General features: G+C 40.2%; 1 protein-coding gene across 3 annotated transcripts in view; it reads left to right on the top strand.

Moving 5' to 3' along the window:
* sh2d3cb (SH2 domain containing 3Cb) overlaps nucleotides 1–21,009 on the top strand; it is a 39,488-nt gene that overhangs the window by 585 nt on the left and 17,894 nt on the right. The window contains exons 2-7 of one of the 3 annotated variants that reach the window (XM_037777865.1): nucleotides 3,113–3,839; nucleotides 14,977–15,019; nucleotides 16,218–16,346; nucleotides 18,407–18,727; nucleotides 18,758–18,789; nucleotides 20,189–20,292. In XM_037777865.1, the coding sequence (XP_037633793.1) occupies nucleotides 3,113–3,839; nucleotides 14,977–15,019; nucleotides 16,218–16,346; nucleotides 18,407–18,727; nucleotides 18,758–18,789; nucleotides 20,189–20,292 (1,356 nt within the window). Of the gene's footprint in view, nucleotides 1–3,112; nucleotides 3,840–5,412; nucleotides 5,559–14,976; nucleotides 15,020–16,217; nucleotides 16,347–18,406; nucleotides 18,790–20,188; nucleotides 20,293–21,009 lie in introns of those variants that run through there. The other 2 variants (XM_037777864.1, XM_037777866.1) reach the window with 2 other exon arrangements.

Consider the following 21,009-nt stretch of genomic DNA (forward strand, 5'->3'; position numbering starts at 1 on the left):
ATGTGAGTTTATTTGTGTAATCCTATAAAAGAAAGTGATCTATTGACACTTGTTTCACTGTGTGTCTGTGTGTGTGTGTGTGTGTGTTGACTCTTTGTTCCACTCACAAACAGTGTTTTGGTGCATTGTAAACGCAGCACAGTCGTGTCTCTGTGCAGCGTGAATGGACAGCTGAGTCCAGCTGAGAGCAGAGTTTAAGAAAAGTCTGCTGAGAGAGACAACACAGCTCACTGTGCTGCTGTTAGTTGTTCACTATCTAAAGCTGAATTTCACCCATGATGCATCTGAAGGGACGCTCATTCAGTCCAGTTAGAAACTTTATAGGGCAGTAAAAAAAATCACTGTGCTGCTGTTCTCTGAGCTTCACAGGCTGTCAGACACATCAGTGCATCTATATGATCTATGATAAAAACACTTTTAGAGCCACGTCGACGTCTTACTTTAACGTTTTCCTCAAAAAGTGAAAAAGAAAAATCTCTGAATCAGGGTGGAAGTCAGTTCTCACTTGTTCCACGTGAAACATTATGCACCGTTGACACAGACTACGTTTACATGCACACTAAAATTCAGAATACGACACTTAAAGGGACTGTTTGTAAGAATCCTAAATGTCTTGTTAACAGCTTCACCTGTGGCCATTAAGTCAACGAAAGTCAGCGTCCTGTTGCTGGTGCTTGTGCTCGCTCTACATAGACATGAACGAGCATCGCTCAACACAGTGAGGAGACACACGTCAGCTAAAAGCACAATATCACTCTATAATTCAGCTGCTTGGCAGTAATGTTAGCTGACCAGACAAAGGTCTCTGATCCTAGTGTTGGCTTTTCCTGTCTCAGCCTCCCAACCGCGGCCTGAGGGAACAGGGGAGACACGGGAGTTTTGGTCGGAGATGATAACGTTTCTCTCCGCGGAGCCCCGTCACTTCACAAGACACGGGAAACCTCTGTTGGTCTGGAGGAGCTGCAGCAGTTATTTCTGCACAAACATCCACTGTACATTCACTAGATATTCTCAGAGCTAAACTAACTCTTCTGTAGTGTGGAGTGTGCGCGCATGCACGTGAGAGGTGGAGCGAGAACGAGCGCGGTGTGTGAGTGAAGGCAGGCAGGCAGAGGAGCAGAGTACAGCAGAGACTCCGGTCCTGGAGACCAAAGCTACGTTCTCCCCCGCGTCCTCCGACCGCGGCCAACTTGTTTAACAGACGGGCTTCACTAGATACAACCAAGAGGTTTTGGTGCTTCACTGTAGTTTGTGTTGGAGTCTGAGTCTGAACAGCGTAGCAGTCCCTTTAAGACATGTGGGATATGCTGATATCATTCAGGTTTTTAGGAACATTCTTTGGGCAGTGCATTCAAAATACGCGTCTCAATTTGTTTTTTTTTAAGGCAGTTGGCGTCACACGGCTTCTTGCCTGTTTACGGTCAGCTCTGCGTGTTACACACGAACTAACTAGCCGACAGTTTGCAGAGATGCATGACCAAAAGAAAAGAAGGAGAAACACACTTACAGTTAAACATCATGAACATCATGAAAGACTTGGATGTGCAAATATCACAGCGAATGAAGGAATGAAAAAGGGAGGCTGAGTTCACCACCGGTTACGTTAATCAGAGTATGCACGGCTGCATGTAAACAGGAATATTAGTGGAATATTCACTTTCATTACCCATGTAAACAGCTTAGTAGGAATATTGTCTTTTTTGGAATAAGGACAAAAACAGACATTCAGTGAACATTGTCAAAAAAACATGCAGCTTCTTTGCATCTGCACCTCCATCATCTCCCTCCTCTCTCCTTCTCCAAAACCATTAGTCTAAATTTAGCTGAGGAAATAAATATCTGTGGGTGTTTGGGAGTCTAATAGGTCCCCCGGGGAGGCAGAAACATAATCAAACAGTGCTGAGAGCTGGAGGGGTCCGCGGTTCAAAATAGAAACGATGAGACTTTCAGCAACATGAGGGAACAACAACATTCCTCAGATGACTCCAACGCAAAGAAAACAGATTTTTTTTTTGTGTTTCACAGGACAAAGTGAAAATTAAATGTTTGCAGCTGCTGGTTCCTCTAGTGACTTATTATTCTTTAATAGTCTTTAAAATGCACGACTACATCTCACAAAGGGGATAACATACTGTATTACCTGACTGATGTAATGATGGAGACCATGTCAGATTCTTCTTCTGATAACAACGTTAACAGTCATAGTTGTTGTATTTCCCACTGTTACTAAATGCAACATGTCATCTTTTGAAAGAGCAGTAAGTCATTTCCTGCATCCTTCAATATCTCAGATCAGAGTGTCTCAACGTTGAAGTCAGGACCTGTTGAGCAGCCGGATGTACGGACGTCTCACAGCCAGTTAAAGGCCTTTCACACAGAATGGCACCGCTGCCCTTTGAGACACATTATATCTAACGGCTTTTTGCTGCGTGGAGTGAAGTTGTAAAGACAAGGCCGGCTCTAGCCCTTTGGCGCCAAAAGACAAAATTCGGACTAGGAACCCCCCCCGGCGGCGCCACTCTAGGGTTAGAGTTCAACATTAACCGCAACACACATCACAATGGTTTTAGGACAAAAATTAAGATTCTTAGTTTCATAAACAACGGATTTTGTTGACTTTAAAGTGTTTAGTCAGTTTCACTACATTTACACTTTTATCAACAAATAAGTGCGGCCAGGCAGATGAAGTTACAGGGTGACGAGTGTATTTCTTTATTTATTTGTTTGTTCATTTGTTCATGTGTAAAGAAGTTTGAGACATCAACCCGTTCTCGTTCTCGACTCGTCATACTGTATATGGACGTTTGGCGTCACTTAGGTTAAGGCAACAAAATTACTTGGATAGGTTTAGTAAGAGACCATGCTTTGGGTTAAAATTGTACGTTACCTAAGTTAAGTACATAAGTTAAATAAATAAGTTAGGTACGTAAGTTACGTACTAAGTTACGTATGTAAGTTGGGTACCAAGTTAAGTACGTAAGTTTTGTACTTAACTATATCTGATCCCCTCTTTCATTACGTCTTTCCCTCCACGTTGAAATACAAAATTCATGATAAAAACTTCCCATTAATGATGTTGACAAAGAAACGTTTCTGTCAAACCATCCTCCAGGTTTCAAATGGTTCGGGAGCCTCACCAATCTGTCCACCCGCCGCCCGTCAGAGAAGGCCAACATCAACGCAGCCCCAGAGCATGATGGGAGCTTCGGCGATGCCAAGTCAGCAGCGGGGGAACAATCGGTGGATGACTTGGAGACCTGCCTCCGCAGCCCCGGCTATGCCCACTCCAGCCAGATGTACACACATGTGGGCACTGTGCCCCGCAGCCAGACGCAGAAGAAGAAGAGCTTCAGGGGGCTGAAGGAGAAGAAGAAGAAAGAGGAGGAGGAGGAGGAGGGGAGTGGAGGGCAGAGCCAGTGGAGGGCGGGGGAGCATGTCCGAGACTCCCCCCTGCTCAGTGCCCTCTCCAGCCTCAGTCTGAACAGTCTGGACCGTTGTCCTGTTCCTGCACCGGCCCGGCCGCTGCCCGCCACCCCGACACCCAGCCGGGCGTCACCTTTGACCTCAGCACCTGCAAGCTGCTTCAATGACCCCATTAAGAGCAAGTCAGGGAGCATGGACGCTTTAGAAACCGGTAGACCTGCAAGAGAGCCTTCGAACATGGCGACTAATGGTCCCAGAGCGGCTTCGTCGCAGGACGTTTACGTGCCGATGGATCCGATAGCCGAAGCTGCCCGCAGACACGTGGGCGACCAAACGGAGAGACAGCGAGGCGTCACCAGTACACAGGAAACCACGAAGACTACGAGTGGCTCGCAGGAAGTGGAGCGTGTTGGCAGGTGAGGAAGTGGATTTATTTATCAGTGCACTTTCAGAGAGATGCAGCGACGGACACAAAAATAGACTGTGGTTGTTGTGTTTTTTTTAACCTGCCCTCAAAACTTCAGTTTAAGGTTTAAAGCAAAATAATATCAGCCAGTTTTAGGAGCAAAATGAGGCAGATTGCTGCACGATACAGAAAAAAGACACTTTCAGATTTCAGAAAACGTTTGAAACAAGTTTATTTTGTATTAATTTAATTTTATCGCACTTGCACCAATAACATTTAAATACATACTATAAGATAACCCTATTGCATATTCTTTTACTATTATAGATTTGATAAAACAATATAATTAATACTTTGTATTATTCTTTGTAAGTTTATAATAATAATAATTTCAAGAAAAAAAATCAACCTGCATATTCTTTTACTATTAGTCATAGATTTGATTTAATAATTAAATTATATATATATTTTTAATTATTTTTGTTATTACTCATGTGTTACTATTACAGGTTATAATTATAATTACAAGAAAAAAAACAACCCATATGCGTATTATTTTACTACTAGTCATAGATTTGATTAAACAAAATAATTAACATTTTTTAAAATATTTTTTGTTATTTATGTGTTACTATTACAGTTTATAATTATGATAATTACAAGAAAAAAATCGTAATATTTAAGAAAAAATAAGTACTAATCTTATTAAATAAAATGTCATAATAATAATAATAATTATTATTATTATTATAATAATACAACATAATAATAATAATAATAATAATAATAATAATAATAATAATAATAATGATAATAATAATGAGTATTAATAATAGTAATAATAATAATAATAATAATAATAATAATAATAATAATAATAATAACAAATTATTAATATTAGAGGAATATTTTAATATTACAAGAAAAAGTCATGATAATATAAGAGTATAGAGTTCCCCTATTATTCTATCCTAAACCTGATTACATGCATCATAATTATAATACAGTATATAGTAGTTGGAGCATGCATCCTGATTATAATATAGTATATAGTAGTTAGAGCATGCATCCTGATTATAATACAGTATATAGTAGTTGGAGCATGCATCCTGATTATAATACAGTATATAGTAGTTGGAGCATGCATCCTGATTATAATACAGTATATAGTAGTTGGAGCATGCATCCTGATTATAATACAGTATATAGTAGTTGGAGCATGCATCCTGATTATAATACAGTATATAGTAGTTGTAGTTGGAGCATGCATCATGATTATAATATAGTTTATAGTAGTTGTAGTTGGAGCATGCATCATGATTATAATATAGTTTATAGTAGTTGTAGTTGGAGCATGCATCATGATTATAATATAGTTTATAGTAGTTGTAGTTGGAGCATGCATCATGATTATAATATAGTTTATAGTAGTTGTAGTTGGAGCATGCATCATGATTATAATATAGTTTATAGTAGTTGTAGTTGGAGCATGCATCATGATTATAATACAGTATATAGTAGTTGTAGTTGGAGCATGCATCATGATTATAATATAGTTTATAGTAGTTGTAGTTGGAGCATGCGCAGTAGAGCCCCTCCTGCCTGCTGAGGTCCAGTCAGTCAGCTGGTTCTCAGTCAGCGGCAGAGAGCAGCTCACTCTGCGGGAAAACATGTGTTCAGTCCGGGACAGTAACTGTCCGTCTCTCCGCTGCAGGGAGCCACACAGACGGTGAGATTATTAATAACTTAATTAATTAATAATATTAATATAAAGTCAGTAGGAATCTGTTAACTGATCCAGGATCTTCTCTACAAGCTGTTTTAATATTTAAACTTTGAACTTGATGTTTTTAGAGCAGAAACATGTTTTCAATTAGTTTGATGTGATAATTAAAAAGCTCCTGACTAGTAAAAACCTTTACAACAACTAGAGTTGTGTTTGAAGTCTGTGGTTAGCAGCAGTCTGTCTGTGTACTGTAGACTATGTGGGTGTTACATAAGAGGAGGAATTTGATCTGCTGCTCTGCTCCCAGTCAGAATATATCTTACATGATAAGAGGCTGTTTTTTTGGCAGAGATGCAGCAGCCTGGTTCACTTCATCCTGACTGTCTGTTAGTCAGTCTGACCTATTTCACACCTGACTTTGATCTGGGACTGTTATAGGAAGCCTTTTGATACCACATATCTCATCTTAAATGTCTTCTTCTTCTTCAGGCTGTAACATGAGACAGTTTTCTGACCTCACTGCTGCTTGTTTGATCATCATATCTGCACTGTTTCAATAACATATATGTCAAATAAATCCAGGGTGTCCTGCAGTGTTTCATGGTGGAGGCTAGAGCTCCACTTACTTGCTATTTTTCATGCAAAAATGGCATAAAAATCAGTTTTCAGCATTTTAAATATGGGGATTTGGACTGACGAAAAAGAGGGCTGCACAATTAATTCAAATTTGTATCGAAATTGTAATATTGCCTGCTGCTAATGTTCAAATCACAGGAGATGCAATATTCAGCTCAGTCGCACAGCAGTTTGTGAAATAGTCAGGACATTTAATGTATTTATTCATGAACATAGACACGAAATTCACATTTTTTTTGTGATAGTTAGCATTAAATCAATTCTGATGTAATCCATGTAATTTATGAACCGGGAAGTATAAAGAGCTGCGAACGCTGCGTAGGGAGGAGGTCGGGTTGGACAGGTGGGTCAATAAACACCGGACTTTCACCAAGGAGAACCCAAATCCCAACCTTTTCCTAAAGCTATCTAAGTAGTTTTTGTCACGTAACTTCTGTACTTAAGTTACGCCACTTCTGGTGTTGTTTTAACCAAAACCGCAATCTATTCCTAAACCTAAACTAGAAGTGCACTCGGAGAGCGCAGAACTCCTCCAAGGCAGGTTTCATGAACGCGTCGTCAGTCACACTGTGGATGTCTTAAAGCCTGTCGTGTTAATGCACAGGCTGAGCCGAGTTATTGAAAAAAAAATCCCAAAGCCGGATCATGATCCAGATCGCCACCAAAATCTAATGGATTGTTCATTCTGCTACACCCCTCCAAAATATTTCATTCAAATCCATCAGGGACTTTTGGAGTTATCCTCCAAACCGACAAACCAACAAACCAACACCGGTGAAAACATAACCTCCTTCCTAGGCCGTCGGCCTTGGTGGAGGTAATAATAGTTTTATTTTGAAAAGACTGGAGCAGAAGTTGACACGTGCATCACGTGTTTCTGGACATTCGTAAGATAACGCACGACAAATGAAGTTGTTGAAAGTCGTGTTGATCTTCACGATGTACACAAATCAATTACATTTCGTGACTATTTCACAACCTGCCGTGAGACTGTGTTGCAATATTTGTTAAAAGGTTAAAAAAACAAACACCTTCTTAATAAAATATTGTGAAATTTTATAAAATATGAGACTCGTTAAGCTTCAGGGAAGATTAGTCGTGGCGCTTCATCACACAGCAAAGACTATGTACTGAGTAAGGTAGATGTATAAACCCAATGCGATGGATCAGTATCTGATTGCTTTGCAGTAATTGTTTTTTTTTTGCAGTAATACTACTTTAATATTCACTCTAATTAATAATTTTCTGGAAAATCTAGTGTGTAAATGTCTTCAGTCGACTTTAAGTTTATATTTATGTAGAAATGCCCCCTCTTAAGTTGATTAGTTGACTACTCGTTTTGGTCTCAACTATAAGATTTCAGTTTGACCATTTGATCGGAGTTTGTGAGTGATTGACAGCTGCTCAGAGACGGCAGCTATCAATCACTTGTTTTCCTCCGGTCTGTGAAATCTTGCAGATGCCGTTAAGAGCACCGGAGGACACCGGAGGAACATGATTTTTTTTTTCAGATTACCTGTCTCATGCACTACTGTCAGGATATAGAGACTTTTTACAATCGCAGATTTAATCGAACTCCGCTGCATTTCAACCACAGGTGCTGTTCGTTTGGGCAGTTGTGAACGCAGTAATCGTACTCTGGTGCGGACCAAAACAACCAATCTGAGAGCGCTTGCGAGTATAGTGATCTCGGACCGTTTCCAAGATATCAAAAATGCAGGCTGCCTGTGTGGGCATTTGTTGGGATGGACAGGTTAACGTGAGAGGACTGACTGATGTTTGTTGACATCTGGGCCAAAAAGACCCTACAGAATATGGTAAATAAAGTCCACAAAAATGGTGACGTTTATAAAGTCATTGAACCGGAGGAGAAGGGATTTGTGTGCCGAGTCAAAGTGAAAGCAACTTTGCGATTCTCTGCATGGAAGTGGCAGCTTTCAAGACGGAAAAGATCAATTTGTACACCTCAGCAACTTTATGTTTTTATTTGGTCTCTGTGAAACCAAAAGCGCTCTTGCCTAAACCAAACCGTCACCATAGAGGATCAGCATTCACTAGTTCACAGTTTGATTGTCGCTGACCGGACTCGGAGCAGCTGAGCTGGTGGTTTCCTGACCTGTACTTTCATGACTTCTGTTTTCCAGTTAGTGAAGCAGAAGTGGTTGTGGAGGTTTAACCTCGACCTTCATTTTAAAAAGTCACCGACTGTGTTTCTTATTCCACTTGGTTTGTTTCTGTGTAGTAAACCTCAACAGTCTCTCTGCTCTGCTCTGTGGAGGTGGAGGTGTCACATTTGTTTTTGGTTATGATGGGAGCTTTGAACCACAGCCAGTGTGTCTCCTCCGCTGTGTGTTTGTGGATGTTATGAGTGAGTCTCATGCGGTGGTGTAAGAGCTGCTGGCTGAAGGAGCAGGAAGTGCTGTAAAAATGTGATGCTGGTTTTGGGGGGAGCGCGGCCCCCAGGCGGAGGGAGTTCACCCCCTCGCTGGACTGTTTGGACCACGACATGTTATCTAGCAGTGGAGAGGCTCACTGTGGCTGTGGTTCGCCGATATCTACAGCTGTCCTTCACCAATAAATCTTATTAGCTGAACAAGTTGTGAAATATTGCCGTCCATTAGCAGACGTAACAACAAACTTTTAAGGAACTTGGACGGAACAATAAGTTCACACAGTTTATTCAAAAGATGTATTTGTACCATTGACTTGTGTCTCATCACTGTGTGCCTCTTTTGTGGAGCAGCTTGTACTCCCACAGAGGAGGCTGAATAAAACTGGATGGTGCAACACGACCTCTGTGTTCCCTCAGAGAGGTCTCTCTGTTTGCTGTTGCTCAGCGGCACAAATTCACTCGTCAAAGTTCACCAAAGGTTGACCAACTTCCACCCCCAAAAAAGTGAATTCAATTGATTGAATTTTAAATTCTGGTGCGACCGTGCGGGACTCTAGACCTTCATGTTCACAGTGAAGCTTTCATCTCCTGTGTGAGCTCCCAGGGTTAAGCTTTTAAAAGCTGCTCCACCTCCACCTCCACCACACAGGTGTGATCACCTGTTGTGGCTGATTAGAGCTCAGGACAGGCTCCTCCCTCCTCCTGGTTGCACCTGTGAAGGAGTGATCATCACTCGTCTTTGTTCATCATTTTCCTCGGAAAATCTGCCTTCTCATGCGTGAAAATAAACCCAACTTTGCACATAGGTCCAGTCGGATGCTGAGCTTCCTCAGCTGACTCTGTGGTGCTGATAGTCCTGATGGTGGCGCTGCAGCAAATGCCTAAAGTTTAAAACTTTGAAAACAAATCAGCCGTTTGCTTAATTGACACCAAACTTTCTACGCTGCATTTTCAGACTGTCCTCCACAAACCATCCACACAGATCTTTTAATTATCAAAAATTGAGCCCACAGTGCATCAAAATGTTTTAGTGTAAACAGTACTGTACACAGATACTGCAAATTCTCGCAACTATGTTGATGATGATAAAATGTCGAGGTCATGGTAGATGTAGAGGGGCCGGGGGGGGGGATTTCAGAATTGTATCTCAAAAACTGCATTTTTGACAGTAATTTGAATTCTCTCCTCATGTGAACCATTGCAGAAATCAATCATTTTTAAACATTAGTTTGTCACTTATGGAGCAATCAATCTTTATTAAAATAAATGACTGACATCTCTGTGTTGTCTAGATGAAGAAAAGTGAAGCAAAGTCTCAGAATTTTGTCTCGGAAACTGAATTTTTGACAGTAGTTTGAAATGTTCCTTTACATGCAACCCTGGTGACGTCATAGTGTGAAGTGGTAGTTTCCCCCGAGCAGTAAGCTCACCATGACCTGCCCTAGGTGTCTGAGGTTGTGAGTAAGAGACCCGTTTGCGGTACATGGTGTTTCCTCAAGCGATCTCAACATGGCTGCCGGCTCACAAACTTTCTCATTTTACAGCTAAACCGTGCACTACGAGATGATTCTGAGAACATTTGAGGAGAGAAATAGGCATTACAGTAACATAATATTGATTCATATTTGATCAGCGCTGCCTAGTTTGACCGTTTGGTCGGAGTTCGCGAGTGATTGACAGCTGCTCAGAGACGGCAATGCTCCAGCTCGGCTCTGATTGGTTGTTTTCCTCCGGGCTGTAAAATCTTGCAGAGGTCGTTAGGAGCACCGGAGGACACAGAGGAACATGACTTTTTCTCATGTACTTTTGTGAGAATACTGCGACTGTTTTCTAAAGACAACTTTTTTTGAATCATATTTGCTCCAATTCTACCCGCTGCTGCTTCAATCTTTATGGGCAATGCCTAAACTTAACCATCTTGCAAGAGTTACTTTCTAGACACGACCTTGAGAACTACCTTTGCAAAGGTGCACCATATTTTTCTTGCAAGCCAATCAGAGCAGACTGGGCTTTATTGGGAGGAGGTCGTAAAGAGACAGGAGCTAAAACGGAGCGTTTCAGACAGACAGGAAGAGAAAAATAAAATGATTTCTGAACATTAAAGCATGTAAACATGTTCTAGTAGAAACCCAAAATACAAGTATGAACCTGAAAATAAGTATCAAATGTCCCCTTTAAGATTACATACTTAAAGTGCAGCAATGTTTAACGTGATCAGAGAACTAATAGTCTGTGTTGGACCAGTGCTTTACTTGTAATCAGGGCCAGATGATGAAATGTTGTAAGATACTTTTTCTCGTGGTCATAAGGAAGTTACCTTCGTACCTACGTTATCTCGTATAATAGCATGATATTATATCTTTGTGCTGATAAAATAATTATTTCATAATCTAAAATCTGAGATGTTATGTGCACTATCAAAGTTCACAACGTGACAGACCGTTTATGTGAATGGCTTCACAATATTCTAGATATTCTACATGACAATTTACAAAAAATACTTTCAAACATATCAGGTAGACTAAGGAAACTAAAAGTATAAAATCATGCTAAAATACTTCTAAAATACAGTTTTTCCATTTGATATACAGTTAATGCGACAGCTGTTAAAAACATTCATCTTGAATAATGATATTTCTCTTTGAACCTATTTCATTTCTAACTTCAGGGTATCAGAGTTCAAGGGGTTAAGAAGACCACAATGCAACGCGGTTAAAGTTGTGAAATGGTTGGTTAGGTTTAGGCAACAAAACTACTGGTTAAGGTTAGAAAAACACCGTGGCTTGCGTTCAAATAATAACGTAACAACGTAAATTAGCGTAGATAATTAACAATCCGCCGGACTTTCTTACGCAACGTTACATAAAAAGCGTAAACGCAACATTTACTTTTGGTTTTACACGGGAGACAAACAGCGGTCTCCTGGATGAAAACGTTCAATAACGCCCCGCTCGATACACTACGTCACTTGTTCTGACCGAATGCAAAAATGTCCACATTAAAAGTATTCAATGTAACCTAGTGGTTCTCAAACTATGGTTCTCAAAACACAGGTGGTACGCATGTTCTTTCTAGTGGTACGCGGAGGAATCTCTGACTATCGATTCCTCTGTATTGAGGCTTTCCCACAGTTACGCTGCACAATGACGCATACGCACGCTGTATCTTGTTTCAGTTTGTTTTGGACCGGAGCCACGGTGAAGAGAAAAAAAAAGCGCTCACCAAGGTGGCGCTACTAAACCTGAGGGGACGCACCCTATTTTTCCATGATAATGCGACACTGTGAACAACAAACCTGTGTTGAAATCAGCAAGAAGAGAGTTAGTAACCTTAGCTGTTAGCAGCCGGTGGGCAGCACAGTCCTGACTGGATAAATACCGGAGATACGAACGTTAACGGAGGTGCCATTGAGTTATTGTTATGAGGCGTTCAAAGTCGGCTCAGGAAAAATTACGATTGGGCGAAGGTACATTACAACGTTATCATGATGTGTTCAAAAGTAATCTTGTAAAATGTAGTTTGTTTGACCCCCGGCAACAATCTGGGTTTCTCATGTGACTCCCCAGGAAAATGTATTGCCATCCCCTGGTCATAATGCTGGTACTTGGAGAGTCAAATATTTACTGAGGTGGTACGTGGTGTAAAAAGTTTGAGAACCGTTACCTGACGTAACGGACCAGAGAACTAATACTCTGTGTTGGACCAGTGCTTCACTTGTAATGACGGCCAGATGATGAAATGCTGTCAGATAGTTTTTCTCGTTGTCATGAGGAAGTTACTTCATGATCTCAATAAATCAAACTTGTTTTCTTTTGGAGCTCTTATTATAGCATGATATAATATCTTTGTGCTGATGAAATTATTATTTCATAATCAGAGGAAACAAAACATGTTATGAGAAAAGAAAATCTCATAAATGAATGCGTCCTAAACCGGAGTTTACCCTAATCAGGAAATCATTAGATGTCAACCGATGAGCTCAAATATTAAAGCGACTACATGAGCTTCTGACTGTCGGGGAGTTTCTCATGTTTTACTTGTGTGTTCACATCTGTCTGTGTGTGTGTGTGTGTTTGCTCTCGGAGGGGTTTGTGTTTGGGAACAAAAGGTCGCCTCCCTCGACGTTACTCATGGAAATATGCAGCACGTAGACCCCAAAACAAGTTACACTGCCAATGTGTGGTTTCACTGACGCGACACATCCCTGCCCTCAGAGAGAAACCACGCAACTGCAGTTTCCCCTTTTTCTCTGACATGGGTTGAAAGTTGTTAATGTGCAGCTGAGTTTTGTTTGTGGCTCCCAGAAGCCTTCAGAGCTGGTGAGAAGCCAGCTGGTGGACATCGGGGACACCGGGGGGGGAGAAAAGACGCTTCCTTTGCTTCAGTCCTGAAGAACAGACTGTTTAACAGATTATGAGGTTTCACACAGCAGCAGAATATCCCCCCCCCCCCGTCCTCCCACGGAGGAGTTTGTTGTGTGGCAAGCGGTTGCTGGGTGGTGTCACATTAACACACTGCTGCTGTCAGAGAATTGTGCAACAGATAGAAAACAGTATGTTCTGCCTTGTCTACTACTCATACTATTACTGTTACTACAACTACTATTAGTAATGCTATTACAGTACTTAGGGCTGAGTACTGAACCTCAATACTTGTTCGTTAGCAACCACAATGTGTCTGCAGCATCAAGTATGAAAAGTACTGAAAAGTTGGCGTCAAATATCTGGTTGGATTTGTAATCGTGTTTACTTATTCTCTATCAAACTGCTTCATGTGAGCTAGTTTTAGTCTCTTCCTTTGTGTGTTTGATGATTTGATCTCCTGACTGTTGTTGTTTTATGTCTATTTAAACGGTAAGGTGTGCTGTCTTGGCCCAGCTCGTAAAAGAGATTCTATCTCAGGGGATTTCCTGATTAAATAAAGATTGTCCATAGTTAATCGTGATTAATTGCATACAACATACTTTTTTAAATCTCTTCAAGTATTGTCAAGTATTTAATACTCTTATCAACATGGGAGTGGACAAATATGCTGCTTTATGCAACTTTATTTATTATTGGAAATCAACTAACTATTGTCCAGAAACCCTCACAGGTACTGCATTTAGCATAAAACAATATGCTCAAATCATAACATGACAAACTGCAGCCCAACAGGCAACAACAGCTGTCAGTGTGCCATTTTTTTTTACGTTTTTCAGACTTTTTTTTCAGACATTTTTCAAACTATATTTGGGCATTTTTCGAATATTTTTTCTGACTTTTTTTTAATATTTTCTGATTCTTTTCTGGATTTTTTGGGGGATTTTTCAAACTTTTTTTTCAACTTTCTTTCGGAAATTTTTAGGACTTTTTTCTGACATTTTCTGAATTATTGGGGAAATTTTTTCGAATATTTTTAAGACTTTTTTCTGACATTTTTCCGACATTTCTACAAATGTTTCAGACTTTTTTTTTGGACATTTTTCAAACTTTTTAGTTTGGTACCAATGGATCATTAGGTTTTTTTAGTTTAATATGATACCAGTATCAATATCACTCTAGCTTTAAAACTGAGCCCGCTATAACCCAAAAAAACACATTTGCGTTAATGCGTTAAAGAAATTAGGTCTTGAGTTCTTGTGTTTGGACACTATTTATCATTTGAGAACTTCCCACACACCACCCAGATTTGAGTAATATAAAAACCTGAATCAGATCAGTTGTTGGGTTGTTTGCTGATGTTACTGCGGAGATGCCACCGTCACTCAAATCTGACCAAACCACACCCAACACAACCCTGACGAAGCAGATCAGTGTTAAACTATGAATCATTACTGACGACTGTTGCCTGTATCATATTTATTTTAAGAGCTCCACAACCTCCTAATAATAATGTCCTTGGAAGTCTCCTGGAAAGAACGATGTAATCTGATGCTTAAAGGCAAACGCTTACATTGTTAAATTGGTTCTAATTTCAATTGATTATAATTAATTGCTCTGTAATTTAGAGTCTTATTTATTTTGTTTAATTAGAACTGTTCTCTCAAGTTAATGACTATTTATTTTCATTCACATTATTACTAAATTACATAGTTCTGTGGAGGAAAATTATATATTTAAAAAAACGATTTAACTTTTATTTTAACCAAAGTTTTTTCTTCGCCAAAATTTAGCGTAAGTGTGGAGCGTTATTTAACCTCCTTCCCGACAAGCTAGTAAGACATGGTTGATACCAATGGATTCATCAGGTTTTCGAGTTTCATATGATACCAGTATCTGTCATTAGTGGCATTTAAATGAATTTGCATTATTGTCACGTTAACTTTGACAGCCCTACCAAATATATAAGAATTGAGAAGATGCATGTAACAGTAAATCCTTATATGTAAGCAATGTTTCTTTTGTCTTTCAGCCAGCAGGACTTGACAGACAGCAGCAGTGGAGAATATGTGAAGGTAAAACTTCCTCTTTACTTTACAAATCTATTTTCATCTCACACTTATGCATCTTATAAATGCGTGGCTTCCTTTTTTTTTGCCACGATGTTGCTGTTCTCTCTTCCTCTTGTGAGACAAGACACTTTCTGTTTTGCACCGAAGGTTAAATTAAAACTCCGCTGCTGCTGCTGTGATCCTCTACACACGACACTCAGGCTCTAATTCAATCAGGACCGGGTGACAGAAAGGACTCGGGGAATGCGGCGAAATACTTTGAAGCTGCTGCTGCAGTTGCTGCTGGCAACCGCGGCGGTGGCCTCGATACGGCCTTGATTCGGCCGACGGCTCCGCCTGGAAAAGGTGGACGCCGAGAGCGAGAGAATTTCCAGTTCATTGACTTATAATTGGATACTTGACAAACACACTTGTCTGAAAGGGACAAGCTGGCAATGAATGATAATGCTAATGAAATTAAAGCTATTCATTAGGGGCTTCCAGGTCTCCCCCACCACCCCCCTTCATGTTGTTTTGAAGTAGTCCTGGCCCGGTGCCCAGCCCTTGATTCACAGTCCAGTGGGACAAACCATTATGCCAAAAAAGCGAAGGGTAGGGAGGCGTCCTGGAGAAGAAAAACAACATGTCACCTATAAAACGGCGTAATAACAGTAACTAGTGTGTGAAAACAAAAGCATTCCCAGCCCGTCGTCGGTGCAAACTCTTGATATACAGTATCTTCGTCTGTTTGTGTAAAGACGCGTCAGACAAAGCGCCGCTGAGTGATGACCCCCGTCGCACAATGACGTTGCCACGGCGACGAGGCCAAGACTCCATCCAGCATGGGGTCTGGGTCTCGGGGCCCCTTGGTGTCGCCAGTGTGGATGCCAGTGTGGGAATGCCAGAGCTGTCCGTCCTCCCTCCTCTGTCCTCTTGTTAGTGCACACATTCACACAAAAACAGAGCTGAAAAAGGGCTGCAGCTTGACTAGATTTACCCACAATACTTTTTTCTCTCAGAGGGCAAACATTTCAAGCAGCTTTTTTTAAGAAGAGAGAGGTTTGCTTTTTTACCGGAAGGTTGAAAGACAGTAGGCGAAGTTGGGATTTGAACCCAAAGCCAGAAGAAGCTACATGAATGGTGTAAACTGATGTTCTTGTTCTTGTGTGTTGGTTTTGTTGTTTTTTTTTTGTCTGATTGTGCGCCTGTGATGCCCTTTAAGTTCTCCAAAGACAAGTTCTGGTTGGAGCCGCCGTCGGACAAACTGAGGAAGCAGCTGGAGGAGGAGCTGAAGCTGAGCGGTAGCAACCTGAAGAGCCACGCCTGGTACCACGGACGTATCCCCTGGGAGGTCGGCCTCAAACACTCACACAATATTTATGTTTTATGTCACTTAGGAGGACATAGCCTAATTATCTGTTCAAAATGTACCTTAAAGGGAGATTTGTCAAGTATTTAATCCTCTTATCAACATGGGAGTGGGCAAATATGCTGCTTTATGCAAATGTATGTATATATTTATTATTATAGAAATCAATTAACAACACAAAACAATGACAGATATTGTCCAGAAACCCTCACAGGTACTGCATTTAGCATAAAACAATATGCTCCAATCATAACATGGCAAACTGCAGCCCAACAGGCAACAACAGCTGTCAGTGTGTCAGTGTGCTGACTTGACTATGACTTGACCCCAAACTGCATGTGATTATCATAAAGTGGGCATGTCTGTAAAGGGGAGACTCGTGGGTACCCATAGAACCCATTTACATTCACTGATCTAGAGGTCAAGGGACTCCTTTCGCCAAAATTTAGCCTAAGTTTGGAGCGTTATTTAACCTCCTTCATGACAAGTTAGAATGACATGGTTGGTACCGATGGATTCATCAGGTTTTCTAGTTTCATGTGAAACCAGTATCTTCACTCACTAGCTTTAAAACTGAGCCCGCTACAACCTCTGAAAGACAGAATAGCAGCAGTAGCTCTGCGGCCGGTGGTTGAGAATAGCTGGTTTAGGCTACTGTCGCAAATTTGCATCGCTGTCGGTATGAATAGTTTTGATGCAAAATATTTGCCGACGAGTATTTCACATTTTCGTGTTGTTTATTCGTTATGCCCCCGCTGTGTAAAAGCCTTTAGCTTCAATTTCAAACTTTCGTCTTTTACCATGTGAGGACTTTGTTTTTGTCCCTAAATGGGAAGTGTGTCCTCATAGTGACCAGATTTACTGCCGGTCCCCACGTTGTAATAAAAGTAAACACACACACACACACACACACACAAACACTTGGAAAACACAAAACTTTAAATGTTTTTCTTGCATTTTTGCTGTAAATGTCGTAGCTTGTTAGCTATAGAAAGCTAGCCACCAATACACCAACAAATCATTCATGCTTTAAAGCTAGCAGAGTGTAAAAAAGTCTTTCACAGGACTTTCAAGTCTTTGACAGTTAAGTTTCACAATTTCAATTTAGTTAATTTACTACCTGAATGATGTGCTTTTTGCTAAGAAATAGAAATTAATGAAAGCAGGAATTTGATCCAAAATAAAGATGGCTATTTGGACTTTACTTTAAAATTGAGTTTTACATTAAATTAAAACATCTGAATTGTATTTTAGAGTGGATTTACCATTGAAAGTCTCAGGAATCAGAGTCATGTAGTGGTTCAACCACAAGAGGGAGCTCTGTTCAAACTCCAGCTCAACTGAGTCTTAGTTTAAAGGCAAAATATTGTTCAGGAAATCTATATTCATAAAATGTGTGAAAAAAAACAAAAAATCAAAAAGGAGGAATCCTTCTCAGTAGCATTGTTAATACAGTAAAAAGTAATTATTTAGACAAATAGAGGAATGATTGAATGTATACAATATTATTCTGCGATACAATACAACAGCGTTAGGATGAACATATACTATTCCTCTGTAAGCAGCTGTAGTTTAGATGTTAGAGAGCCGTAAAATTGCACTTTGAAATCCTCATTTTATATCTGCCTTTGCTCTCTGGATTGATTCAACAATCTTTGATGGCTCAACACTCACAGGGTGGAGGGTTGACGTCAATATTGGGCCTCGCCTTTATTTGGAAAAATGCATCATCTCCTGTGTGTCCAGAAAGAGATGAGACCAGCATTTGTAAAACATTTCACAAACTGGGAAAGCTAATAGTTTGGACATTACAGTACTTCTTTATTGTATTGTAAATCAGAATTAGAAACAGATTTATGTCAGCCTCCTTCCCAATTTGGACTAATTTAATTGAAAATAAATGTCATGTTTTTGTTGTTGGGGTAGATTGTGAGCATGGACTGAGTTTGTCTAGTAAAGAAAGCAAAACATCATCCAAAATGATTCACGCTAACCTCAACATAAACATATCCTTTACCTACAAAACACAATGTCCCCCTCAGGTGTCCGAGAGTCTGGTGGTGAACCACGGCGACTTCCTCATCAGAGACTCTCAGTCCAGTCAGGGCGACTTCGTCCTCACCAACCACTGGGAGCAGAAAACGCTTCACTTCGTCATCAGGAGGACGGCGGTTCAGTCTAGCGAGACGTACACTCGGGTCCGGTTCGGCCTGGAGGGCGAGGCCTTCGACTCCTTACCGGCTCTTGTTCACTTCTACGTGGGGAGCAAGGAGGCTCTGACCCGGTGGAGCGGAGCTCGGATTCACCGGCCGGTGAACAGGACGCTGCCTCTCAGCTACCTGGAGACGGCCTTCTGCACCGCCGTCGGGCCGCCGTCCTGCAAGAACGGCGGTGTGAGCGGAGAGGAGAAGGTCTGTCCGAGAAGGTAAGGTTTCACTGGGAATATATACAAGAATGAGTCATTTTGTGTTATTCAGAGGAGCACAAACTATGAGATAAAACTGTCTTCAGTAATACAACATGAGGGTCACAGGAGATTTATAATGACATGATTGATATTTTATTTTTAGATATTAGACATTTAGATTTTATTAGAAAGTTCACTGTAGAGAGTGGCAGGAAACATGGACAGGAAACAAAGCTTTTCAGACAGAATAAGACACATGTTGCCATTCATTTGTATTTATCCTAGACCACTAGGCCGCCCGGTAAAAGAAAATGATAATTTCAAGGGATGCAAGTAATGATTACTTTCATTAATCTGTCAAGTACTTTTTTTGACTAAACTGTTTATAGTCTATAAAGTGTCAGAAAATTGTTAAAAAATGTCCACTACACTTCCCAGAGCCTGGACCCGATTATCCACATGGCACCAGCCTTAAGACAACGACTAGACTTTTAAAATAATTGTCATATTTTCTACATATATTATTTATGATTTAATTTAGCTGCCAAATTTGTCAGATTTCATCGTATCTTCTCTTGTTCAATATCGTAGAAACTTCCCCTGGCATTTCCATTCAGGTATTTTGGATGGAAACATGCCTAATATAATTTATATAACAACCATTGTGCAATCATCTGACCGATGACTGTGTTTGTTTGCACATGCACAAGGAAGTCATACCTGCAGTTTGCAATCTTTCATTTATAATTTAATTGTCTATAAAGTGAAAATAAAAATGTCCACTACACTTTCCCAGAGCCTGGACCTGATTATCCACATGGCACCAAATGATTAAGACAACGACTAGACTTTTAAAATATTTGTCATATTTTCTACATGTATTATTTATGATTCTCTGATTTTATTGCATCTTCTCTTGTTCAATATAGTAGAAACATGCAATATTTCAGCTTTTTTTCCCCTGGCATTTCCATTCAGGTATTTTGGATGGAACCATGCCTAATATATATATAAACCATCATACAATCATCTGTCAAAAAACGATGATAGTATTGTACTGTCTGATGACTGTGTTTGTTTGCACATGCACAAGGATATATTTTCTCGACACACTTTAAAAAAGCTTCACAGAATAAATAGGTGTTAAGTTTTAATTTTCCTTCATGACTGTACTCCTATGCATGAATTTAGTTTGGGCAAATACAATGTATGTGTCTCAGATAGTGTAGAAAGTTTCGACACGGTGCTCCTCTTTTGCAGTCCTTTTGTGATGAAACTTCATTTGGCAGCACCATTATACACAGACATAACCTCCTCGTTATTGGTCTGAGTGAAGTAAACTAATTCAAAATGACATGACTGTTTCCTGTATCTTGATAACCGCCTGACATCTCTGTCTCTATGTGTCTCCATGCAGTCCTTCCTGTCTCCACCACAGGGAGGCAGACGTGAACAGGGAGCTGGACGACCGACGTCTGCTCACTGCTGGAGAGTCCTCTCTCTCTACTCCGTACAACAACAGTGAGTTTAATACAAACCCTTTCTCCTCTTTGTTCTTATGCTCTCTCCCTGAACCCATAAAAGTTGTTAAATCGTTAATGACCAATTACTCTAGGATAACTTCAAATTCTTAATGTGCCCTTCGTGTTAGTTTTACTTTGGTGGCCGAGTACACCGTGTGCACAGTTAGTGGTGCGGTTATAGCCAAATATTTTGAGTTTTATAGATTTTATTTGTATCAAATAGAGCCCGACTGACTCATGTTATCAGATGATTATAGTTAATCACAGATATATTTGTGTAGGCGTATGTGTTGGGTGATGAGTAACAAGATTATTGCGGTACAGAAATGTCAAATGATGAAACATCGAGATAATGTTCATAATAAAGACGTGCTCACACCTCACACACTACTTCATCAAATGTTTGTTATAGTTCATAGCAGTTTATTATAGTTATACAGCTTGTTGCATTAGTTGTCGTTGATAATTGTTATTTATAATAATTACATTTCCAGTGAAGATAACTGTTTCTGTTATATTTACTGACAATATTATGGTTTGTTTGATTTATTCGCCTCCATGATACGATTGCAGGAGAATGTTTTGTGATTCTTGTGCCATAGATTGTCATGTTATGCATTATATTTGTCCATATTTTCCCAAACCCTTTGGACTCATTCAATCCCATTCAATTCTATATTTTTTAAGAAGTTTTTAGACTCCTCCAAAGTCTTAG

The sequence above is a fragment of the Sebastes umbrosus genome, chromosome 8 (genome assembly GCF_015220745.1).
Source record: "Sebastes umbrosus isolate fSebUmb1 chromosome 8, fSebUmb1.pri, whole genome shotgun sequence".
Taxonomy (NCBI): domain Eukaryota; kingdom Metazoa; phylum Chordata; class Actinopteri; order Perciformes; family Sebastidae; genus Sebastes; species Sebastes umbrosus.